Genomic DNA, 26,319 nt, shown 5'->3' on the forward strand with positions numbered 1-26,319 from the left:
ACTGATCATTGCGGGAAAGACAGGAATTATGTTCACATATTATAAATTTTAGTTGTCTTTCTACAGAATAGAGAAAATGGTTATAAGAATTTCTAAATATGTTTTTATTGTGGTATGATTTGTATTTGTATTTCAATTTTTGTATGTATCAGACTGTGAACATGTATGAATGTGTTTGCACACGTGTATGTGTGTGTGTTTGGCGTGTGTATGAGACTTGTCTTCCCTGCTAACAGGATAGGATTTTATTCCTTCACTGTTACTGCTATAGCGTTGTGTGTGTGTGTGTGTGTGTGTGTGTGTGTGTGTGTGTGTGCGTGCGTGTTTGTGCTGCTTGTGTGTCTTCTCCATGTCTGAATCTCTGGGATCAATAAAACCCACCTTCAGACTCTCTGTGATGTTCAAATGTACATGTCCCTTCCATGTACAGCAACATGTTTTTGCGTTTTGTTGGCATTGTTTGGATGTCCGACTTGTAAAACACACAGCACTATTCCACCATGTTGGCCAAGTCATTGACCTCCACCTTTCCGTGACACACACACACACACACACACACACATTCCTTGTCATAGAATCCTACCGTTTCCAAAATAAACCTCTCATCTGACAGTGATGGTCTGAGCGATTTTTGTTGGACTGGATGTGACTTTGCTATGCTTAAGGTCCATATTTCATATATTTATTTAAGAACAAAATCAGCCAATGTGATCATCCTAGTATATCTATGGAGACATATATGCTTTTTATCCATTTGGTGTAGGCCTACTTTTGTCTATTGAAATGGACCTGGTCTTAGATGTGTATTTGCCTCCCATCAGCTCCTTATAATAATAATAATCATCATCATCATCACACCAAATAAGGCTTTATAGGGCCAGTAGGGGAGCTGGAGTTGGTTAGAACAAGTGTGGATAGATATTACAGTACCAGTGAGCTGTAGCCTACTATAGGTCTATTAGAGAAGGTAGTAGGGTATACTTTTTGTTAGTGTGTTAAAAGCCTCAACACAACATGTTACATATTTATATTTTAAGCAATGCATAGAATCTGATGAGGTATAAGAAAACATTGGGATTTGGTGGTTATGGCCTCCACAGCTAAGTCCAAATAACAAGCCATCACTTCTAGCTTTCTGATACAGCTGACAAAAAGTGCGGTGTCTATTTCAAATATGAGCTTGACTGATGTTGTTGATGATTGCAAATTATTTTCCCGAGCGACTCTGCTCACTCCATACTCAATGGCAGTGCGTTCTCAAATAACACATTTAACCCATGCAACGGCCTAGGCCTACGTGTAAGGTAGCCTAGCCCTACATCTCTTTTCTCTGTGAAACTGATCGTGATTTTCTACTAGGCTTACACCGTACCTAGTAGCCTACTCACTTCATGACAAGAATTTTGGACCACCGGAACCTGAGACCGGAGTCAACGGATCACGTCATCCCCTCCGCGGACGATGCAGCACAATCGGTCGCACATGCGCATTTTGATCCTCTTTTTTATTGGGAGGTAAGTAGAATGTCGCGTGTCTCTACCGATGGGGCTAAATACTTAACTTTTATGTAGTTTTATGTCAGCTAATTCTACAGCTGTAACGATCTTAATAGTTTGTAGTGGTCGAAAGTGACGGGAAAAAGCAGAAAAGTAGATTGTATGGCCCATGTAGGCGCACACGGCAGCAGGGTGTTGGTCCATGTTTAACGTTTAGCAAACATGCTAACGGTAGCTATTCACACTGCTAGAATGAGAGAATGCACGAGGCCTTCCGCGCGCTTGAGTTGTTTTCCATGTGTAGCGGTAGCTAAGCTAGCTAGGCTAAATAGCTAAGCTAAAGCTAGGTATGTAGTCGATGGTGTACTGCACTTCGTTAACTTTATTCAGAAAAGTTTGCTATTTGTGATAAGACGGTGTTTATTAAGCCGAATGGTAGTGACTATTACGGCGGCCGGAAGTAATGATTTCAAGCATTTTAGTAATAAATACCTTATATTTGGTTTACGGTTAAGGATATGGTTAGAGTTGGTTAGATTTTTAAAGTAGGATGGATTCTCCAAAACAAGATTCAGCGCCTTAAGAATTGAGTTCGCGTCTATTCATACGTCCGCCGAGATCGTGAGGCGGTAGAACGTTAGCCAGTATGCGTAATTGGTTGGCTGGCTAATACGATTGAAGCAAGCTAACGTTAATCAAATAAAACTATTTTTTGCCATCCACTATCTTTGGATAATTATACTGGTAAGCTATGGAAGATGCCTCAATCAGTTGCAATTTATAGTGTGCTTGCTGTGAGCAAGAACACTGCTACTGTTATCTTATATATTTAATAATATATTGGGTACTTTTGATAATTAGTGTGTTTTCTGTTTCTTTTTCCCCCTCTGCCCACTTTTTGGGTTGGGTCACATCACACTCAGTTATTCTGCCTATTGTGCAATTGGCAGACTCCTTTGATATCCAGGTTGTGCCCATGTAAACTCAGCTAATGCACTGTGTGACCACTAGCAGCTGGTTGCCATCCTAATGCTCTCTCTCCTTGCCTCCTTCCACTCAACTAAACACACACAGGGAGAGGGTTGCAAATTAAACAGACCATAAAGCAAACAGGCACATGATTCGCTCTAAGTAAACGGACAGATGATTGGCTCAATAAATTATATCATGATTATCAAGTAACCTCTGGGTGACAGACTAGGGTGAGATTTTGCTAAAGGAACACCATAAGCAAAGTAGGTCCACCTGGTGTTGAAGCTGCATCCTGCTGTATGTGTGGAGGCAGAGAATGACAGTACCACCACTTTCTTTCGCCCAGAGTGCGCATCAGGAAGGCATTAATTAATCAGGCTAATGATGAGTCAATTGATTTACACCCTCATTGATTGTGCATAGCAGATGAAGGATGATTGCAAACATATGTTTCACAGAAGGCCCTCTGTCTCACCAATGAGACAGCAAATTAGCTTATTTAACTACAAGTTCAACAATGGAGACATGGCCAGCCCTTGTTGTGATATTAGTGTTCACTCAGTTCAGCTAAACATACTGTTGTGATGGGGCGGTATAGTGACTATGTGGTGAGTGTCAGTGAGGAGAGGGTCTGGGAAGACAAACACCTTGCCTGTATCAAAGCTTCAGGTTTTTTCATAAAATGCTTCTATGTTCGTGTTTTTTGGGGGAATTGAAGGCTGATAGGCTTTAAATAATGAGCGGTCATGCAATCCTGGACTCAGCAGTTCCATAGTAACAGCAGTGGGCTTGAGCTGAGGATACATCTTTACACTGCATTCAGCTGTGTATGCATGAGCATTTTCACACAGCAGAAGACATCACACAACGTTGATGCTTTACATGCTTCGTATTCATTTGGATACTACTTTACTTAATCTCTTTGTTTATCTGATTCTTTTCTATCAATTTTATGACTTATGATTTAGCCCATCACTAGTAGGCTAGCCTACTATTAAAGTTATTTAAAGGACAGGTTGGAAATTTAGCATTATAAGCCATGTCATAAGGTTATTTACGATCATACACAATGGCCGATATCAAAGTTTTGTTTAATGGTGCACTCTCGAGATATAGCCTGTCGCCGCTAATACACTCAATGGATCCATAGGTGCATAGAAAAAATCCCTCAAAAACACTATGTTTTTAAAGACAGGAAACTCACAGATTGGTCACTGGTGTCCATTGATGTTCTGGCAAAAAATCACCACAATGTATGTTTCCAATCGTGTTTTATTGATCATATTATATATCCATTGATTTGTATTGACAAAAAAGCCAGAGATGTTTAGATTCATCTGCATCCCATATTTGTTTTGATCAACAAACACTTCTACCTAACACTATCAATGAAATACCAGCTGCAAAGCAATCCTAAGCTCCTTGACTTGCTGTTGTGTAGACCTGTGACCCGGAAGCAGCTCTTCTGCTACGGTAGCCTCCAAACCCAAAGTTCAAGCGGAAGTTTACAAGAGTACTCCGAATGAAAGTAGTTCTATGCTAAATGATAAATAAAACGTGATCAGAAGCATACTTTGTGGCGATTTTTTTGTCAGAACATCAACGGACACCAGGTGAGTTAGCTGTCTTTGAAAACGAGAGTTTGTGTTTTTGAGGGATTTTGTCTATGCATCTATGGATCCATTGAGTGTTAGTGGCGACTGGTTATATCTCGAAAGTGCACCGTTTGACGAAACTGATATCAGCCCTTGTATAGGATTGTGAAATAACCTTTTAACGTGGCTTATATTTCTTAATTCCGAACCTGTCCTTTAAACAAAATATTGAGTACTTAAAGGACTGCTCGTTTTTGACAACCTGGACCTTATTTACGACATATTATAAGACGTTTGACTCACCGAGATCACTTTGGTGTAGTTCGGAGGCATGTAGAAGAAATTTAAAATCCAGCGCGAGCCAGTATATCCATGTAATGGCGGTGGTCGGGGCACTTAGAATGCAGTTTCTAAAAATCTATTTTCTGCCGCGAAACGGTTGTTTTCATCAATCTGTCTTGATGAATCGCTAGTTGTGCTTACATAGAGCATAGGCCTGTTGTGGTTTTTCACATGCCTCTGTAATATGAACTTTAGAAACGTCTTTAGACACGAAATAGCTTCCTCACTTGCTCCAGCACGCATGCGCACAGCGTGCTGGAGCAACGATTGCGCGCTGTGCGCATTAGTGCTGGAGCAAGTGAGGAAGCTATTTCGTTTCGAAAGACTTTTCTAAAGATCATGGCATGTGAAAACCACAACAGGCCTATTAGTTGGTCATTCTGACAATCAAATTAATTACATAAGAAAACTTTTGGAAAGACGTCCAATTATCTAGTAGCGTGAGCTTGTGTATGATTTGCCATTCATGTTTCATAGTTTTTGAAATAGTCCATAGACCATACCGACTTGAGGGGGTTATTCATTCATGTTTTAGCTAGTGACAAAGAGAAATGTGTGTACTGTTGTCAGCTCTAAAACAAAGCTATTTCTACACATTTGATATCAAACCTGCTGCAGTGATGTTTGACCCAACCCCCCCTCTTCTTTCACCTGTTGATGTAGTGCCCTGACCCATCACACCATGGCAGAGCCTGATATCGACTTCTCCACCGCCGAGTCCGGCGCCTCAACCACCTTTCCCATGCAATGCTCCAGTCTGCGCAAGAACGGCCATGTAGTGCTGAGGGGACGTCCCTGCAAGATTGTGGAGATGTCCACCTCCAAGACTGGAAAGCATGGACACGCCAAGGTATAAAATGGGTCAGATTAGTCCATCCCATTACTCAGACATCAAGTCCACAGTCAATCAGGTATTGAGATCACATTCTGGACCTGGGAAAACTGATTTTCTGTCTTTTTCTATCAAAAGGTGAACATGGTGGGCATTGACATCTTCACCAATAAGAAATATGAGGATATGTGTCCATCCACCCACAACATGGATGTGCCCAATGTTAAGCGGCTTGACTTGCAGGTAAGTCTAACTTCTGGATTCACTTAAAGGGAAATGGAATTTGATAACGTCTCATAACACCACCTGTGCTCTGGCGACACGCTATTAGACAGCCCCCGAGGTTGTTTACTCCAGAGCTTTTGTCCTGGCCTGCTTTCAGCAATGTTTCAAAACTTGAGTGAGATGGAGCCGATTCTTGTTTTCAGATGTTTTGTAAATGACACTGTCCTGTCAAAGGTGGGTGCTCCCAGGTAGTAAGTAAAGCACTTTCCTACTGGCTGCAATACTGTTTGCTAGACAGCTGAAACCGGCCATTATTGGGGTGGCTGGGGTGCATATTATGTAGCTCCTGGATGGAGGGAAGCTCACATTCAGATGCGTTGGGCAGTCTGTACTACCCCCTGAAGCGCTTTGCGCTTGAGGGCAGAGCAGTTCCCATACCACGCTGTGATGTGGTATCGAGTTAGCTAGCGGGCGGTGAAGTTAGCAGAGTTAGCTTCTCACTCTTGCTGCTTTCTTAACAAATGCACGTGCATAGTAGCCGACTCGCCATGCTCTACCCACTCAAGGAATTGCAGGTGTGCTTGTGAGGCCATCTCGTTCCCCAACCAAATACATGTTTTGGCATTTCTGCGTTAATGTTGTTGTGGCTGAATTCTCCATACTACATATTAAGCGTCTTTTGTATGTGAGATTTTGTTTATTATCCGTTTCTGTATTTATTCCACCTGTTCTTTGTGCTCTCCCCCCAGCTGCTTAACATCCAAGACAGCTTCTTGACCCTCATGGCGGACAACGGCGACGTGAGGGAGGATCTTCGCCTCCCTGATGGAGATCTGGGAAAGGAGATCAGCACAAAATTCGAACTGGGAGAGGATCTCATAGTGAGTGTTGTAGTTCTAGGAAGGCTAATATCATTGATGAATGCCGTTAAAGGAGTAGTAAAGGGAAAATCACGTTTAGCCCTGTTTTAAGGTTACTTATGATCATATACAATGGTTCAGATCAAAACGTTTCCAAAAGTCTGATAATTGCTCTACCACTGTTTTGGTCATACAATGGATGTGGGTGGGCACCGTGAAAAATCATTCAAAAACAAAAAAACTCGATTTCAAAGACAAGAAGCTCACCGAGGGGGTAATTGGTGTCCGTTGGTGTTCTGACATCAAATTTGCCGCAAAGTATGAATCCTGCAGGGTTTTATTGATCATTTTATGAAATCCATTGACTTGTATTGACACGACCGTTGTAGATGTGTAGATCAAGCCGCAGAGGGGATTCAGGAAGCGGAACTACTTGCATTAGCTATTGTTATTGTTTATGTTAGCTAGGCTAGCTAGTTTGCTCACTGCTCACGCTACTCTTTCGCTCACAGACAAGGAAGCCCTAGGCTACGGTTCAGAAAACGCTTATCAAAATGGCTGATCTTGAAGAGTATGAATTTGATCGCGAGGAATTAGACTTTGACGGCAGCGCTTATTGTTTCGAGCCTGAATATAGTGAGGAGGAACTACAGCAAAGTTCAAGCGGAAGTTTACACTATGTGCTGCGACTAAATAGTTCTATGCTAAATATTTTAAAAAGCCTTTCCAGATGAACTAGAATTATACTTCATGGCAAATTATATGTCAGAACGCCAACTAACACCTTGGTGAGTTTCTTGTCTTTGAAATTGAGAGTTTAAAGGTACCCCGAGGAGTTTATTTTTGGTTACGAAACAGTCTGTGGGTGAATCTACATTACCCACACTTGTTTATGTGTCCATTTTAGACAAATGTTGTTTCTTGTATGTAGTTTATTTTTATGCCTCCGCCAGGCGATAGCTGGCTTCGGGTTGTCCGTACGTCTGTCCGTCCGATGTTTGTTAATGCAATATCGGGAACGCATTGACGGAATTTCTTCCCCTTTGGTACAAATGTTCGCTGGCACTCAAGGATAAACTGCTTAGATCGTGGGGGTCAAATTTCAAGGTCACTGTGACCTCACAAAATGTGTTTTTGGCCTGATGAACACAATATCTCAAAAACGGCTTGACAGAATTTGTACATATTTGGCCAAATGTCCAGTTGGTAGGGCCAACTGGTATTCAGTTATTGGTATTTGGTATTCAAATGTCAAAGGTCAAGGTCACCGTGACATCACAAAAGGCACTTTTGAACGCTAACGCTAGCTAGCTAACGGTAATCCTAATGATAATGCTAGCTAGCTAACGCTAATTCTAACACTAATGCTAGCTTTAACTAGCTAGCGTTAGCAATAGAGTTAGCATTAGAGTAAGCGTTAGCTAGCTAGCGTTAGGGTTAGGTTAGCAGTTAGTCAGGGTTAGGGTTAGTTAGGTTAACTGCAACTGGCATTGTTGGGCAGAGGCATTTAGCCACTACGCGGTTTTTCTAGTTAGATTATTATTTCGTGGTCGGGTCGTCCAGAACTTCCTTGGAATGATGAAACAATTTACTGCAGTAGCCTACGGCGGCGACAAGACGAAGAATAATTTAAATATGACCGTTATATATTGTCAAAAGTAACATTACTAGTAAGACCTCCTGCAATTACCTCGTCGGTGGCAATCGTTCCATCTTGAAAAAACCCGGCTCAGTTAGCTAAGGTTTACGACTTGCGTGGGGAGCCTCATGGGAAATGTGGTCTTTTTGGGCGGAAAACACTTACGCTTCCCGAAACTCCTCGTAGGGCCTTTAACATGTTTTTTGAATGATTTTTCATGGTGCCCACCCACATCCATTGTATGACCAAAACGGTGGTAGAGCAATTATCAGACTTTCTCAAAAGTGCTAGTTTTGTCAACTTTTTGATCTGAACCATTGTATATGATCATAAGTAATGAAGGAAAGCACCGGCACTCATGAGATAGACATTCAAAACTTTAATGGGCAAGAGTGAACGTTTCGGCCTTAAGCCTTCATCAGCAAGGAAGGCCGAAACGTTCACTCTTGCCCATTAAAGTTTTGAAGACTATGTCCATCTCGTGAGTGCCGGTGCTTTCCTTCTTTTATTATAGCACTTGACCTGGCACCCGTGACTGACTGCTCCAGATTAATTTTGAGTTGTGCGCACTCGTATGCTTTTTTATATGATCATAAGTAACCTTAAAACAGGGCTAAACGTGATTTTCCCTTTACTACTCCTTTAAGGACAAGTGCATACCTGACAATGTGTCCCAACTAGAAATTGAGTTACGCTGTATAGAAGGATGTTGGTGCTGTCCATGGACCTCTACCTGCAGTGTTCTGTATGTTAGAACCAGTTGAGGAACCCCTGGTTTCCTCAGCTCTAGATGAGTCAGCGGTTTGAAGAGTATAAACCAAGTCATTTTGGCCGTCAGACTTCTATTGACCAATCCACACCACTAACTGAACCCTCTTCATTCACAGGTTTCTGTGCTGTCCTCCATGGGGGAAGAGTGTGCTGTGGCGGTCAAAGCCGCCCCTAAATAGGAAGACAAGACTTGGCTGCTCAGGCAACATTTTCCACCCTCAACCAGTCTCTTGGTTCTGATTCCTATTGGTTCTGACCTTCACCAAAGCGCCGGCCTTCACAGACAACCTCAATCATTTTCTTGTAATTATTCCCTTGTTCTTTCTATCTTCAATGAGGTCGGGACTGTCCCACTGCAATTCGCTGCGTGGCATTCTGCCGGATCACTGAGATATTGTTTAGTAACAATCTAAAAAAAAAACTTGGAAAGAAAAACACAAAATAGTTTTTTTTCCTACTTCATTCTTCATTCCTCTTGTTTTTGCCCTCAAAATGTTGGTCTTGCTCACATTCCGGAATGTTTAGATAATGGGCTCCAGCTTTTGTATGATTATTTTGTATATTCTTTAGATTGAATGTCTTCAGGTGGGAGGTGGGGAAGTAGTTGTGTTTTGAGTTGTAAATGGAGGAGGGGAGGGATAGAGATCCCTTTCAGTGACATTGAACTCTGGTGTGGTTATGTTTGTCCCCCTCTGGCTGCCATACTGCTTCCCAGCATGGCCTCTGCTCTTGCTCCCAGAGGGATCCGACGCAATTCCTCCCATTCTCCAAGTGAGGAACTGTCGGTGGCTAGCACTTATGAGCACCCCAACATTTAATTTCTTAAATCAAGAAAAATATTTCTTAAAATATTAAAAATAAAAACAAAAACAGCAACAAACACGGTGGTGTATCCTCAATGCCAGTCTGTGTAGAAGTCTGATGGGTGTGAGGGCCCTGTTATCATGGCAGCCAGGTCCTGACATGTTTCCCTGGTCATCCCATAATGGAAGGTTTCTGACGTGTGAGTGTGTAGCGGTGTGGTGCAGGAGTGTTGCAGTGAGGTGTGTGTGTGGACTTTTTTGTGGGGGGTTGGGGGGGGGGGGTTAACAATGTGGTAGCATCATAACCCTGTTGTTGGGTAGCTTATCCTTTGGAGTATCCCATCAAATCCATTTAACTTGAGAAGCTTATTTTCGTAAATAAACGCAAAATGAGGGGTTCAAATTAAAATGTTTTGCAATATTACTGATACATTGCCAGGCTTGCAATTATCATTGTTAGAAACTGATTAGGGCTGACTGCCACTTAAGCTACATGTTTACTAGTATTTTTTAATTAAAAAAATATATAAATTCCCATTTGACCGCCTCCGTTTTACAATTGTGCCCTCTGCTGGGAATTCACTATACATTTTGATTGTTGTATTTTGACCCGGGTTGATAGTGGAGATAATGGGGAGTTGTAGATATTTTGCTTCAGCGGATCTTGAAAAATGTTTTATTACCAATTGTGAAAAAATAAAAATTTGGCATGAATGCCATTTTGTTATAGATCCACTGCTTTCTGTCAACCAATCTATTTCTCCCAGATTGTTACACACCTGAACAGAGCCGGCATGAAGAAAGGATAACTGACCAAGCAACAAAAGAAAAGACACAGGTCTGGGTTTGCCCACCTTCCCCTCATCCACCTGTAAATGTCTCCATTCTTCTGTAAAGACACAAAAAAAGCATACTTTGTGTCAGTAAAAGTATAGTCTCGCATAGCCAGACCTATCTCCACACTTCGTTTACACTGTGCCAGCGCCGGAGACAATAAGTAGTAAAAGTATAATCCATTCTACTCGGGGGACCTTCGACTTTGAGTTGAGTTTGAGGAGCTTCCTTGCTTGTCTGGTCCTTGTTCTTAGTATAGAGGTCGCTGCCAATGAAGCTGGCAGAACTTTAAGATCCCATGAGATAGCTGGCAGAACTTTAAGCTCCCATGAGATACCTGCATGGTGTTTCTGATTTGCTGTACCTGCTTCAATGATATGCAAGCACTTAAATGTTTCAAAAAATATCTTGCAGAAGCGCATCTGCCCATCTAATAATGCTGTCAAGAAAGAAGCTGCAGTGAATCCTACTGTATTTATATTGGAATGTGGTCATGAAAACATTTTACCATATTATGGCTGGAATGAGATGCACTCAAAGACGGAGTCTGAAGTGTTAAAGTATACCTGTGTTGGGGGCGTTGTGTCATTGGTGGTAGGGGACATGTTTGCTGTGCACTTTTTCCTTATTGAAACTCATCGCTTATGAATTTAAAATGTAAGGCAATACACCTCATGGTGGTGAGGTTTATATTAATAAGATGGGTCCTTTATCCCCTTTTTCCCAGAGGGGGAATTATTGATCCACTAACCTACCATCACAAACTTCTCACTCAAAACTAATAAGCACAAAGGACAGGAACAGGTAAAGGCATGAGATTTCCAATAAGCCAACGGAAGCCTGGTCAGTTATTGAAATGGACCTGGTATTAGACCTAGACCTGTATTTATGTCCATGTACACATAGTAGTAATAATAATAATAATAATCACACCAAAAAACACTAGGGCCAGTAGGGGAAGTGAAGTTGGTTAGAACATCCAGGTGTGGATCCAGGAGAGATATTACAGTATCAGTGAGCTGTACTGAAGGTGTATCAAAGGAGGTAGGGCCTAGTCTACTATACTTTCTGTTAGTGTGTTAATCCTCAACATAATTTAGGACCCGAGGGGGGAGGTATTTGGCCACACAATGACACACATGAGTTTGATAGATATTGTTGATTGCCAACTATTTTCCCAAGTGACATGGTCCAGACTGCTGTTTTTCTAAATAATATAACAAATGTAACCGATACAACTGCTGACCTTAGCTTTTCCTGTGTGCACGTTTACATCTCTATCAACCATCCCTATCTTACTAAGAATGTTAGGGTGAGCTTTACCGAACACAACGATTGTGTAAGCCTGCCAACACCCTACTCACTTCATGGCCAGCATTTTGAACCCGCGGAACGAGTCGGTACTGGCCATGTTGGTACTGGCCATGTTGGTACTGCCTAACACCTCCATGCCTAACACACCGGAATCTGAGACCGGAACCAGCGTCACCCGGAACATATAAAATCAACCATATAAAAGGTCCACCCACTCCGCGGATGCTGCAGTAAAATCGGTCGCGCGTGCGCAATATCGGTCCTCTTTTTCTTAGAAGGTAAGTGTAGCATGTCGCGTGTCTCTACCGATGGGGCTAAATACTTAACTTTTAAGTAGTTTTATATCAGCTAATTCTACAGTTATACCGGTCTTAATCGTTTGTAGTAGTTGAAAGTAATGGGAAAATGCAGAAAAGTATAGATTATAGTATATGCCTGCGCACACGACAGCAGGGTGTTGGTCCATGTTTAACGTTTAGCAAACATGCTAACGGTAGCTATTCACACTGCTAGAATGAGAGAATGCACGAGGCCTTCCGCGCGCTTGAGTTGTTTTCCATGTCTAACGGTAGCTAGGCTAAAGCTAGCTAGGTAGTAGACGGAGTACTGAACTTAGTTAACGTTAACCGTCTAGTCAACTAATTTACTTGTCTGATCGTATCATACGACTGATACAGCGCAGTGTTTATTCAATAAAATACGCTAGCGAGCTAATGTTAATAAGCGTAATTGGTTGGCTGGCTAATACGTTAGCTAGAAGCTAATTTGGCTAATCGAAGTATTTTGTCCATCTGGAAAGCACGGTACAAGCTAGTACTAAGTGGGCATAATGAGATATGCCAATGAATGTACTTTGCTAGCTACATAGTAAGCTATTTACTTGCCTTGAATTGGGCAAAATTGAAATAAAGGCCACGTTTCCTGTTGCTTATCACTAGATCACATTAACATTAGTTAGCCGGTATCTAGCCATAATTACCATTTTGCCGTCAGCCAGACCCTAGCTACTGAACTGTGCTAGCCTAGCGTTAACCTCGCCGCCGAAAGTCCATCTTTTCAACCGAGCAAGCTAACGTTAGCTGACGTCCAGTCGGTTGTAGAATAGTAGCTAGTCTACGACAGCGTGATGTTTCACCAGTTTTGTCTTTTAAAGTATTTAAAAGAACCGACTTGCATGATGGTAACTCTTCATTGAGAAACAATTGGCTACTTAATGTATTGTAACATTATGGCTAGCATAGCCTACCAAGTTTGCGAAGGCCAGGCCTTTCTAGATGGCTAACGGTACTGCTGATCTCACTTAAACTGTACCGAAATATTTAGCTAGACTAACGTTAACTGAAATATTCAAAGGACAAAGGCTATTTAAGCACTTGGCAATTGTATTGGTTCGTACGTAGTTAGTAGGCTAATGTATGGCCTTGGGTCCACCGGGAGTTTATTTTATTAAAGCTAAAAACTGAACACTGCTGTGAGCGTTCCAGCAGCGCTGGGCTTTTCTGTGCCGGACGCATTAAGAGCAGCTGTAGGCTATTAAACCCAGCTACCGGTCTATCGTAACATCACCATTAATTATCATAAAGTATGCATTCTCCTACACCAATATATCCAAGTACTCTTCCGTGTTATTCACTCCGACTCTGTAGAGCCCATCCAAAAAGATACGGATCACCTGGTGTTGTATCAGGTTGCAACTGGTTTGCTGCTACGAAATAAAATAAAACATGGCCATACCAAGTATTGCCAGCAGTACTTGGAAGAAACTTGCTGGGTCATCTGGATACATTTTTGAAGCTATTACAGTGTCTTATGATTCCTAGACACATCTGGATGGCATGCATCGGGCAGATGACACCAGCGAATGGCCCCAGACAAGTCGTTATTGGTGTAGCGTTGATCCCGCCCGCCCTTGATCTGATCGGCCAGTTGGGACATTGATGAGTGGCATTTTATCACATGTAGAATCATTTTAAACAAAAAAAAAACGCTGTGTCCATGCCTGCAGTGCTAAATTAGTGCTCAGTGACTAGTCGGTCATAAAACACAGTAGTCAACACTAGTGCTGTCCTGAATACCAAAATCCCTTCCAATTCGGTTTTTATAAAAATCTATTTTGTACCACTATAAACTAGAGACTGATGGTAGCCTACCAAAATCAATCAAAACTCAAAATAACTTAAACGTTTTTGGCTGTTTGCTACCAAACATGGGCTACGTCATCCTAGTCCAGCTTTGCTCGCTTAAACTCTCACACCACCAACATGGTTGTTGCATTTACAAAGGAAAAATAATATATGCTAACTAAATGGCAAGCTAGTAGCTAGACTAGGGCTGTCAATTTAAGAAGCATTTTCACTGTTGTATCGCAATCCGAATATTTTTATATGTTTGGCATGGCTTGGACATGAGCATTCCCCTGCCGCTTGTTTTCACTTCCCACAGAGGACAATGTGCAAGTCATGCCAAACACCTAAAAATATTCAGATTGCGATACATTTCACAGGAGAGCATACTGAGACTGGTAACATTACACTCGGTGCTTCCAGTCTCAAAAAAGACGTTTCATCACAGTTTTTCAACACATTTATGTATGCCCCATTGACTTCCAGTGAGACCCTGCATAGAAACTGCAGCTAGCTCAATACTGCAACGATCTGTGAAATTATAGTCCGTTTCAGGTTCATGGTAGACGGACCACAAATGGGGCTAAATGTCCAAAATGGCACACTGCCCCTTTAAGATGAGGAGAGAGACTGTTAAAGGGCAATGCTCGTTTTTGACAACCTGGACCTTATTTACGACATATTATAAGAAGTTTGACTCACCGAGATCACTTTGGTGTAGTTCGGAGGCCTGTAGAAGAAATTTAAAATCCAGCGCGAGCCAGTATATCCATGTAATGACGGTGATCGGGGCAACGGGAATGCAGTTTCTCAAAATCCATTTTCGTCCGCTAAACGGTTGTTTTCATCAATCAGATTGAATGAATCGACAGTTGCGATTCCTCAACGCGAGGCATTGTTGTTGTTTTCAAATACGGGGTCTTTAGCCTCTGTAATATGATCTTTACACGCCTTTCCCCACTTGCTCCAGCACGCATGCGCACAGGCCAGCGCGCAGACTGGCTATTCTCCGGCTCACATTCTCTGCGCTACGATCGTTGTTGGTGCCGAGAATATTGTCGTCGTCATTCGTCAGCAACAATCCGATCGTAGCGCAGAGAATGTCGATTCATTCAATCTGATTGATGAAAACAACCGTTTAGCGGCCGAAAATGGATTTTGAGAAACTGCATTCCCGTTGCCCCGATCACCGTCATTACATGGATATACTGGCTCGCGCTGGATTTTAAATTTCTTCTACAGGCCTCCGAACAACACCAAAGTGATCTCGGTGAGTCAAACTTCTTATAATATGTCGTAAATAAGGTCCAGGTTGTCAAAAACGAGCATTGCCCTTTAAGCTGTGTGACAGCATTGTTACAATAAATGTTAAAAATGTAGACTAATGGAGTTCACTAATTTCTGACAACTTAATTAATGATATTGCCCTAAATAGTTATTGAGTGACTTGATTTAGCCTACCCTACAGCAAATAAATGAATTAAAAGCTTTTCCTAGTGGAAATGTTTTTGCGCTTCACCTGATGGTGTTCGGAAGCTCCGTTGGTAATGTTAGTCAATACAATACTGCTAATAACTTTGACTCTAGCACAAACTTTGTATGACTGCCTGACCAGACTGATCTGTGGAGAGAAACAATGTGAGCTGAAGAGATAAGGGTGGTTTCCCAAGGCTACGAACGTCTTGGGCAAGGCCCAAATTTTGCCAGCCACTGTGACACGGCTAATTTGGCTAGCTACACCTAAGCGAAACCCTTGGCCTAATTGAGACTAGGATAGAGCGTTTGAGCAGCTGAGGCTTTGCAAGAATGTTATTGATCTTTCTTTTGTATGAACGTTTTTCATCACCTTGATCTATCAACTCTTTAGGAAGTAGCTAGCTTGTGTATTCTTTTATAGTCAGCCAGCCAGGTTATTGATGTCCTATTTGCAAAATTTTGGAAAGATCTTACATTTTCTATTGGTGTGAGCTTATGTATAATTCAGCATTTCTGTCACAGGCTATGAAATAGTCCTTAGGCCATAGCATAGCCACTGACTGGGACGTTTGATTAATTTCATGTTTTAGCTAGTGACGGAAGAGAATGCGTGTACTGTTGTCAGCTCTAAAACTATTTCTGCACATTTGGTATCAAACCTGCTGCAGTGATGTTTGACCCAACCCCCCTCTTTTTTCACCTGTTGATGTAGTGCCCTGACCCATCGCACCATGGCAGAGCCTGATATCGACTTCTCCACCGCCGAGTCCGGCGCCTCAACCACCTTTCCCATGCAATGCTCCAGTCTGCGCAAGAACGGCCATGTAGTGCTGAGGGGACGTCCCTGCAAGATTGTGGAGATGTCCACCTCCAAGACTGGAAAGCATGGACACGCCAAGGTATAAAATGGGTCAGATTTGTCCATCCCATTACTCAGACTAGGCTTGTCACGGTACCAGAAATTCAGTAGTCTGTACCGGTACCAGTAATTTCCACGGTACTCTGTACCAATTTTGGTACCACGGCGTACGCACGTGCGTGTGAGTAATACGTACAACGTGCATGAGTACCGCAAGCAGCAATTCAACTGAACTGTGTAGTGTTCAACTGAACTGTGTAGCGTTCTTGCTCGCTCATCACACAGCTTCGACCGAATGACGACGCTTTTATTTAGACAAACCACGTGACTAGTGTCAAGTGCTATCGCTAACTTGCTAGCAAGAGGCTAGCGCAGGTCATAAAAAGGAACAGAGATCCCCATCACGGTTCTTCCCCAAATGGCATCTCCCCAAACTTGGGTCTACTAGCACCGAAACATAAAACATAACATGCTACATGCTATCACTCCCACAGTGTCAATACACAGTGCCCTACACAATGTCAATCACACATTTTCACATTATCATCTACATGAATTATCCTTACCAAATGGCTAATAGATGGCTTCTCTTACTCGCGTTCTTACCTGTTTCTAGCCAAACTCGCTCGTCATCGTAGTGTTTTGTAGTGACAGTCTTAAGTAATCAACGAGTAACGTTATTGGGTTGAACTAGCGGTCAGTTGCGTGATCGACAAGGCGTGGGGGCTGTAGCCTGATGACTGAAAAGGACCAGTCATAATTCCACTTAAGTCTTGCAGCACCTAAACTAGGTAGCCGCTCACACAACTGCTAACCTGACGGACTAGCAGTCCCTTATCCCCCCATTAGCGATATCAGGTTCAACGGTCACTCCGCCTGGTTCTGGGATCAAAGCTACTCGATAAAGTATCGCAGATAAATTTCAAAAGGTAGGCTACTCACAGAAGCAGGAGGGTTGCGTCTTCAAAAGCGCATGGTTTTGAAAGAAATGCACTGTTAATAAACATGTTCAATCTTGCGCTCAACCGGCTCATATTTTCACAAAATGAATCACCGGCAAATGCTTGTCTTCTATGCTGCTTTCATGGGTGGTGCACTGTGATTGGACGGCAGCACGCAGCAGCGTAGAAGACAAGCGGCAAATTAAATAGAAAACACAGTACCTTCGGTACCATGGAATAACGTTTACCGTCAGTACCGCTGCAATGTAAGTACCGAGTACCGTGACAAGCCAAACCCAGACATCAAGTCCACAGTCAATCATGTATTGAGATCACATTCTGGACCTGGGGAAACTGATTTTCTGTCTTTTTCTGTCTTTTTCTATCAAAAGGTGAACCTTGTGGGCATTGACATCTTCACCAATAAGAAATATGAGGATATGTGCCCATCCACCCACAACATGGATGTGCCCAATGTTAAGCGGCTTGACTTGCAGGTTAGTTCAACTTTGGGCTCATGCAAAGAGAAGTGGTATTTGATAATGACACCAGCTGTACAGTGGGGACAGGTTATTGGACAGCCTTCAAGGTCATTTACTCCGGAGTGTTTGTCCTGGCCTGCTTTCAGCAATGTTTCAAAACTTGAGTGAGATGGAGCCGATTCTCGTTTTCATATGCGATCTTGTAAATTACCCTGTCCTATCAAGTGTGCATGTCCCCCCCAGGTAGTAAATCACTTTTACGGGAGGCGGAGGGGGGTTAACGAGAACCCCTGCCAGATCAAAAAAAGTGCCAAAAATAGCGGCCTTTAAGATTGCTTGCGTTTTTAGCATTAGTTGATAGAGTTTAACATTTTTCTGACTGGGAGTTATGAAATAGAAAATATTCAGTTAATTGAGATTGGCGGGACATGATGGTAAACGCTGTAGCTACATAAGTCATGTAACCACACTTTTTGTCTGTTTTATTACATGCATAGTTGGCAATGAGTTCTAAATGGTGTTTGCGTTAGAGTTAATGTGCCCCCTCCCTCCCTGGGTGCATACCACGAGGCCTGAAAAATAGGGGAAACACTGCCACTAGAGGTGGTGCAGTTGTGTTTGTGATTTAACGCCTACTCGTTCACCTTAATGCATTAAAGGTATAATATGTAGTATGTGGATTATTTCCCCATCTAGTGTCTAAAGATAAGAACTGCAACAACACAACGTATTGGTTGCCAAAATGCCAGAGAATGCACTGTTTGTCATACTGTGATAAGATCTTCACTCCGAGAGGAACATAACGTTACAGTAATCACAATCAAGTATTTGAGTGCCATTTAATAAGTTGTTAGATGCTGTAGTGTGGAGATAACGTTAGGTGTGGCTATGCAGATTCCAAGAAAGATGACGATGGCTAGTTAGCTAGCTTACCGGTCTAGTAGAAAAGTAGCCATGTCACCAGGCAACTTTATCCCATGAAACTCCATCCAACGAGCAAAGGCTGGCCTGATATTTATAACTTTTTCTCCTCCTTCGGTCACTGAGCTTTTGAGATTCGTATCGCACGGTTCGCCGGGGCTCAGGCGGAGAAGCAGGACGACAAAACTTAACCATGTTACCAAACGTTTAGCTGAAAAGAGTGGGCGGAAGTGGACGGAAAAGCTACCGTTTTATAGTCGCACACACTTGATGCTAACCAACATCTATAAAGCAAGTGGGGAGAGGCGTGTAAAGATCAATTACAGAGGCTAAAGACCCCGTATTTGAAAACCAAAACAACAATGGCTCGCGTTGAGGAATCTCAACTGTCGATTCATCCAATCTGATTGATGAAAACAACCGTTTAGCGGCCGAAAATGGATTTTGAGAAACTGCATTCCCGTTGCCCCGTCCGACGCCATTACATGGATATACTGGCTCGCGCTGGATTTTAAATTTCTTCTACAGGCCTCCGAACAACACAAAAGTGATCTCGGTGATTCAAACTTCTTATAATATGTCGTAAATAAGGTCCAGGTTGTCAAAAACGAGCATTTTCCTTTAAGCCTTCATCAGCATAAAAGTAACATTTCTGACAGTTATATAGGTAAGGGGTGGGGGGCAAGGGCCAATCACCACACAGAATCTCTAATAACAGATGAGTTTCATCTGTGTATAAGCCGCCTAGTCCGGCCTAGTAGAGCAGGAAGATCTAAGAGTAGGGCCTAGCAATTGCCAATTCCTAATTGCTAGGCCCTAGTTTTAATCTTCCTGCTCTACTAGGCCGGACTAGGCGGCTTATACACAGATGTATTATTTTTGAAAATGTTTTTTAATCCACATATAACATATACCTTTTAATGTGGCTGAATTCTCCATACTACATTAAGCGTTTTGTGTATGTGAGATTAGAATTATAGAATGCTGAAGGGTCTAACTTGGCAGAGATCTTCAAGAATGATTTTGTTCAAAATGTTACATTGCTTGATCGTGATGCATGAACGTGATGCAGGCATCAGGAGGTTGCGGTTTGCCCTGAAGTTCCAATTCCATTGCTTAAATCAGCTGCATCTCAGTTTCTGTATTTATTCCACCTGTTGTGTGTGTGCTCTCCCCCCAGCTGCTTAACATCCAAGACAGCTTCTTGACCCTCATGGCGGACAATGGCGACGTGAGGGAGGATCTGCGCCTCCCTGACGGAGATCTGGGAAAAGAGATCACCTCAAAATTCGAACTGGGAGAGGATCTCATAGTGAGTGTTGTAGTTGTAGGAAGGCTAATATCATTGATGAATGGCTAAATTAGAGATTATTTTTTAAAACGGTCTGTATGTATTCAGTTTGTATATACTGGCAGTTACTGTTAAAGACATCTATATGCATACCTGACAATGTGTTCCAACTAGGAATTGAGTTTTTTTTTTTTTTTGCTTATTCAGGATGGCTTTTTGGTGGACTAATATTCCTGTCACGCTGTATGTCTAGAACTATGTTGGTGATATTCATGGACCTCTACCTGCAGTGTTCCTCAGCTCTAGATGAGTCAGCGGTTTGAAGAGTATAAACCAAGTCATTTTGGCAGTCAGAATTCTATTGACCAATCCACACCACTAACTGAACCCTCTTCATTCACAGGTTTCTGTGCTGTCCTCCATGGGGGAAGAGTGCGCTGTGGCTGTCAAAGCCGCCCCTAAATAGGAAGACAAGACTTGGCTGCTCAGGCAACATTTTCCACCCTCAACCAGTCTCTTGCATTCTTATTGGTTCTGTCACCAAAGCGACGGCCTTCACAGACAACCCCAAATCATTCTCTTGTAATTATTCCCTTGTTCTTTCCCTCTTCAATGCTGTCGGGACTGTCCCACTGCGACTCGCTGCGTGGCATTCTACCAGATCACTGAGTTTTTGTTTAGTAACCATTAAGTAAAAAAATAAAACGTAAAATAGTTTTGTTTTTCTACAAACTTCATTCTTCATTCCTCTTGTTTTTGCCTTCAAAATGTTGGTCTTGCTACTCACATTCCTGAATGTTTAGATAATTGGATCCAGCTTTTGTATGATTATTTTTTATATTCTTTAGATTGAATATATATAGCAGGTCTAATGCCTTCAGGGGGAAGGTGGGGAAGGGGTAATGTTTTGAGTCGTAAATGGTGGAGAGCAATAGAGGTGATACTGAACTGTTTGTCCCCCTCTGGCTGCCATACTGCTTCCCAGCATGGCCTCTGCTCTTGCTCCCAGAGGGATCGGACGCAATTCCTCCCATGTTCCAAGCGAGGGAATGTGGGTGGTTAGCACTTGACTACCCCAGAATTTAAATTCTTAAACCAAGGAAAGAAGTTCTTTTTTTAAAAGATTAAAATAAAACAAAAAAAATCTTAAACTTTAGTGAACTCAGTGCCGGTCTGTCTGTATAGAAGTCTGATGGGTGTGAGGGCCCTGTGCGCTTACCTCTGTTACCACAGCAGCCAGGTCCTGACCTGTTGCCCTGGTCATCCCATAATAGAAGGTTTCTGAGGCGTGAGTGTTGCGGTGTGGGCCTCCGGAATGTTCTGGACGCCGGCTGGCAGTGAGGTGTGCGAGAGGCTTGATAGTGGAGGAGGGGGGGGGGGGGAGGGTTGTGGAGTTGCAAACTTGTTTTGTTCACACGAGGCCTTTGTCACCTGACTGGAGATGGCAAAAAAACAATAAAGTTCAAACTAATAGAAACAAAAACTGTATTTGTTTTCATTTTGCATTCATATCTGCAGCCACCAAGTGCTTTTAACAGTGAAGAGGGTCAATTCGATGTTAGTCGAATGTGCTAATATCCCCCGCCACTAGAGGACAGAGGCAGTTGGAACCACACCCTGTCTCATAACGGTAGGCTATCTGATGAGTCACCACACTAGGAAGATGAGACATCTAATTGCATAGCTCTGAATTGACAGATTTAAATAGTCTTACAATGATGTGGGTGTATTGCTCTGTGCCAAACGCCTACCACATAAACCCCAAGAGTGAACTGAGCATCACTGCATCACATATAGACCAATGCGTGTCTGTTTACTTAAGGACATTAACATGAGGAACATGATGCTGAGAATGATCGACTACTGTTAGGATGTGGAGGGCTGTTGGCCTTTGGACCAGGGTGGCACCTCTGCAATATATTTACATAACTGCAACTGGGGGTCTATCTAGACCGTAGATTTTGAGTTATACTGATGTAAAGGGAAAGTGAATATGAGTTTGACTATATGATAATTTTTCTCCCTAAGTTGTCAAATACCATTGAGGTATTATCATCTGATATAGCACTGCGGTGACCACGAACTAAAAATAGCCCCATCGAGAGTCACTGCAATGCTGAACCAGCACTATTGAAACGGGACGCTTACCATATTAGGTAATGACTACGTACTGACGTATTCGATGACGACGCACGCTGAACGGAACCGACGGACGACGACGTCGGAACTTCCTTTCTCCTCCAGCCGCTGAACATGGCACCGGTATGTGATAAAAGACCTGCAAAAATAATTTAAACTTCGCTTTCTTCGTTGTTAACATTGTCTATAACGACGTATTTCGCTTCATCACAAAATTCTAAAGCATTTTTATAACGATGTTCTGTGATTCTATACCAAATAAAGTATAAACCATAATATGAACTCGAAATACACATCTTACCTAACGTAGCTAGCTGCTAACGTTAGCTAGCGTAATGCTAACCTGCACCCGGCACGTGTCCATGTCATCGGTACTAGCTAGTTGGGGGCTTTCGACGTAGTAGGTTACACGCCTTATGGTTTTTGTTTTCCATTATATTTGCGCTATAGCTGAAACAGAAGAAGCAGACCGTCAGGAAATCCAAGAAGGGGGCTACATGGAAGTTCACCTTGGACCTCACACACCCTGTGGAGGATGGGATTTTGGACTCTGCCAACTTCGTAAGTCACTAACGTTACCGCCTTATTGGAGGCCTGTACCCCGATAATGGCAAACAAACTCGACCTGATCTGTTTTTATTATAACGAATGTGGAAAGTTTAAGTTTCCTCTAAAAATATCGATGTGAAAGTGTCTGACTCCCAAATGCTTTGTTAACACTGTGTGTGGACTAGGGTTCCCTTCCCTAGCCCCAAACCTAGGGCTCTCTTCCCTAGTGTGTCATTCTGCTTTGTCCAACAGGAATCCTTCCTCAAAGAGAGAGTTAAGGTCAATGGGAAGACGGGGAACTTGGGCAATGTAGTGCAGATTGCCCGGATGAAGAACAAGATAAATGTGACATCTGAGAAGCAGTTCTCCAAGAGGTGATATTTCCCTATTGGTCAAATCGAAGTCATTATGTTACTACATTACAGATCTTTTATCCAAAGTGACTTAACAATAATTGCATTTAACATAGGTAGTCAGTTCTACTACTCACCAGAATAAGCCAAAGTAGTTCCAAATCCCTCCAGAAGTTAAATGCAGATGTTATCCCTGTGTGGTCTTCCAAAATGGACCTCCCGTCTGCGTCACAATTAAAGGGATATTCTGGAATTAGGGCCTCATTTTCGACTTGGCTATGATGTTTTTGACTGATGGACATCATTTTCAGTTAATTCCATGCTGTAGATAGCTTTGGGTCGTTCCAATTTCCACTGGCTCGTACTCGCACTTTGTTAACATTGACAAGTGCTGGCTCTAGAAGGATCTAACTGAGTGTTACTCCGCCTGCCGACTCACAGGCAGAAATATAAATTCCACAAACCAGAACGGATTACACGATAGTTTGAATTCAAAACGAATGGTAAATAGACACAAAATAATCCCAGAGAGACTACTCATATTTAATTTGTTTTTGTGTGCGCTTTGGGTGTTTGGTTTTTTTTTTTGGACAGGCTAATGTGACTTTATTGTGTTGCACTAGCATTAGCCACCAGTGGAAACTGGAACGACCCAAAGCTATCTACAGCATGGAATTAACTGAAAATGATCAGTCAAAAACATCATAGGTAAGTTGTAAATCAGGCCCTAGTTCAAAAATTCCACAATATCCCTTTAATCATTCCTCTCCATTGGCCGACAGGTATCTCAAGTATTTGACCAAGAAGTACCTGAAGAAGAACAACCTCCGTGATTGGCTGAGAGTGGTGGCGTCAGACAAGGAGTCGTACGAGCTGCGCTACTTCCAGATTAGCCAAGATGATGAGGAGTCTGAGACAGACGAGTGAAATTCTGCCTGTTCTGTAGGCTAACTGATTCTGTATGCTAGCTGTGCTGGTGCTGTGGAACGAACGTCAGAGTCTTTGCATTTGTGGTGTCAGTTAACAGACTGTGACATCAGTTCACCATGAGCTGAATGAAATAAATGGCAATGCCAAACAATCCTGGGTTTGAGCATAATTTTTGTCTTTTGCTTGACTTTGATTTTGATAGGTGATTTGTGTCAAATATTGTGAGGTACATTTAAAACAAATCTCAGTGCTACAAGTCAGAAGTCTGCTGTTAAAGGTCATAGCATTTACAGTCTTCGATTTTGCTTGGTTGTCTGTTCTTATCCTGGTTTTGAAGTCATTGAGTTAAACAAGCTCTTAGTTTTGCAGCTTCCAAATATAAGCCAACAGAATAAAGCCTCCATCAAGAAATATAGCAGACTGATGTGAGCTCATTATTTCCAGTAAATATGCCTGTTACCTGTGCTCATCAGGTTGTGTGAGGCGTGACCTCCATTAATATACTGTAAATGCACACTAGATGTCATCAGAGGCTCCTTTGGTTCAGGTTTTGGAGCACAGACATGAAAACCTTTTCAGAAAACACCCTATTGAAAATAACTTGTCAGGTATTAGGCAACGTGTGATGAGAATATTGCTGAGTAAAGGCCCGTCGTACTGGCCTGCACCTTCATCTCAAAGGGGTTTTCATCATTAATCCACCCCCTTAAGAAGTGTTGCTATCATTTTTCTTGGAGACGGAAGGTTAAACCAGTGTGGTGTCTGGCAAGACGTTCTGGACAATACGGTCTGTTTTTAATGGCATATTTGTAACTACTCTCAGCCTAGCAGGTCATTCTCTAGATAATTTCCAATTGTATTTTCTTCTTTGTGGTATACAGAGAGTGCCAGTGGATGCTTTAGATGAATTCCCCAAGGCACGGCAGGGTCCTTCTTGGGTTGGATCCCACTCTTTCATCTGAGTGTGTGTGGGTGTGTGTGTGTGGGTATGTGTGTGTGCCCTGGACGTATTCCCACTGGCCCATCTGCAGTGGATAAAAAACGCATCGCCTCAGGAATGCCTGTGCTCCACCTATCCCTGAAAGACCCCGCAACACCGCCCGCCGTCAGTGCTTGTGTGTGTGTGTGTGTGTGTGTGTGTGGGCGGCGTATGTCTGCCTGTGTCTGCCTGACATGGTGTGTCAGTACAGAGTGCATGCTAAACATTCCTTCTTAATTTAAAAAGTATAATTTCACAACTGTGTGGGTGTGGTGTGCGCGCGTACGCTTCTCATTGGCCTTGGGACTCATTAGGCAGGCCGCAAGATTGGTAATTTGACACATATATCAGTTTACCACCAGATTACCACAACTCAGATGCCAACCAACCCTGGCCACGCTCTACTCCACCCCCAGAGACGGGATGATGGAGGAGAGAGACAGCGAGAAGAGGAGACTCCTTGGTTACGTCCCCGGGCATAGTGGCTGGGTGGGGGGTGGCCGGTCAGATCATCACAGGTCAGACTAGTCAACAGTACACTGAGTAGTTGTGGATATGATGGCGGCGTTAACCATTGACCCGTTCACTGCTTTCCTGTGTTGACAGGGTGAACACACCTGGCCTATTTCCCGCAGTTTAAAACGTGCTTAACAGGCGCACTTCACCCCTCCCATATGATCGATGACCTCACACAGGCTCAGTCCCTTGGTGATGAATAATACATTTTGCCACTGGTCACACGGACAGACACTTAAATAATTAACCCTGTTCTCATCGGTCCCTCTCCTGTCTACGGATTTAAGCCCCCAGTCGCCTATTCTTCCCAGCTTAAAGCTCCTCTCCTGGTTCACTCAGTCAGGGAAACGCCAAATGAGTGAGTGTTTCCTCTCTTTCCTGCTAGATCTGTGTGTGTGTGCGTGCGTGTGTGTGTGCATGTGTGGACTCCCCCTTGTTTTTACCATCCTTACAGAAAAGTGCTTTGAGAGTGATGTTTTTTTATAGGCTACCTTGGTATGTGTTCACCTTTTCTTGCCTGACCTGTCCAGGGAGTGGCTTGTCTGGTGGACACTTGTGGAAAGAATTGTGGCATCAAGCTACACATTTTCCCCCATGTCGCCACCACTTCCAATCAAATAGTTCTACCGTAGGCTACTTGCCGTTTTGTAGGTTCGTGTTATAGCGGTCCAGTTGATTTTCAGTCATAGTAGCCGTCGCTTTCCGTTTGAAAGGGGATCTGTTGGGTGTATAAATGTTTTAGAGCTCGAGTCTCGCTCTAGTGGTTGGGGAGAAAAGATGACTCGCCCGTGTGTGTCTTAGTCCTCCTGTCAACTCCCTGTGTTCAGGTAATGTCCACATGAGCATAGCCGCCTGCTACGGTAGCAAAACCCACTGCTCTAGCTTTTGTTTGGAATTTGTTCCTTTTCTGTGCGGCAGAGTTTCAGAACCCTCCTCTGGGGCGCTGGGGGTCCCAGGAAGCACGAGGCCACCGGGGAATAGACACTAATTCTTTTCTCTTTTTTTTTACACCCCTGGGGCGCTTTGTTTTGAGCGTGCTCTTGTCTTGAGGTCTAGCAGAAGTCCGCCCTGAAGTCT

At 42.9% G+C, this 26,319-nt stretch overlaps 3 protein-coding genes across 5 annotated transcripts; all 3 read left to right on the forward strand.

Annotated features, from left to right (window-relative positions):
- Nucleotides 1–1,488: 1,488 nt before the first annotated feature.
- On the forward strand, nucleotides 1,489–10,256 carry LOC311312999 (eukaryotic translation initiation factor 5A-1-like). 2 transcript variants are annotated; one of them, XM_084443009.1, is made up of 5 exons: nucleotides 1,489–1,514; nucleotides 5,069–5,255; nucleotides 5,376–5,480; nucleotides 6,212–6,343; nucleotides 8,849–10,256. In XM_084443009.1, the coding sequence occupies exons 2-5, from the start codon at nucleotides 5,088–5,090 to the stop codon at nucleotides 8,909–8,911; spliced, it is 468 nt and encodes a 155-aa protein (XP_084299135.1). In that variant the 5' UTR covers nucleotides 1,489–1,514; nucleotides 5,069–5,087; the 3' UTR covers nucleotides 8,912–10,256. The 2 variants fall into 2 exon arrangements, with proteins under 2 accessions (XP_084299135.1, XP_084299136.1); XM_084443010.1 differs by lacking the exon at nucleotides 1,489–1,514 and adding an exon at nucleotides 3,480–4,081.
- Nucleotides 10,257–11,906: 1,650 nt separating this feature from the next.
- On the forward strand, nucleotides 11,907–21,151 carry LOC311313037 (eukaryotic translation initiation factor 5A-1-like). The gene is made up of 5 exons (XM_084443061.1): nucleotides 11,907–11,961; nucleotides 15,995–16,181; nucleotides 17,475–17,579; nucleotides 19,666–19,797; nucleotides 20,180–21,151. Exons 2-5 carry the CDS (start codon nucleotides 16,014–16,016, stop codon nucleotides 20,240–20,242), a joined length of 468 nt encoding a protein of 155 aa, XP_084299187.1. The 5' UTR covers nucleotides 11,907–11,961; nucleotides 15,995–16,013; the 3' UTR covers nucleotides 20,243–21,151.
- Nucleotides 21,152–22,018: 867 nt separating this feature from the next.
- Nucleotides 22,019–23,890, forward strand: rpl22l1 (ribosomal protein L22-like 1). Of its 2 annotated transcripts, none has more exons than XM_084443401.1 (4): nucleotides 22,019–22,038; nucleotides 22,366–22,476; nucleotides 22,650–22,838; nucleotides 23,600–23,890. In XM_084443401.1, exons 2-4 carry the CDS (start codon nucleotides 22,451–22,453, stop codon nucleotides 23,742–23,744), a joined length of 360 nt encoding a protein of 119 aa, XP_084299527.1. In that variant the 5' UTR covers nucleotides 22,019–22,038; nucleotides 22,366–22,450; the 3' UTR covers nucleotides 23,745–23,890. The 2 variants fall into 2 exon arrangements, with proteins under 2 accessions (XP_084299527.1, XP_084299526.1); XM_084443400.1 differs by having other exon boundaries at nucleotides 22,024–22,038; nucleotides 22,717–22,838.
- Nucleotides 23,891–26,319: the final 2,429 nt, after the last annotated feature.

The sequence above is a fragment of the Borostomias antarcticus genome, assembly GCF_949987555.1.
Source record: "Borostomias antarcticus genome assembly, chromosome: 9".
Taxonomy (NCBI): domain Eukaryota; kingdom Metazoa; phylum Chordata; class Actinopteri; order Stomiiformes; family Stomiidae; genus Borostomias; species Borostomias antarcticus.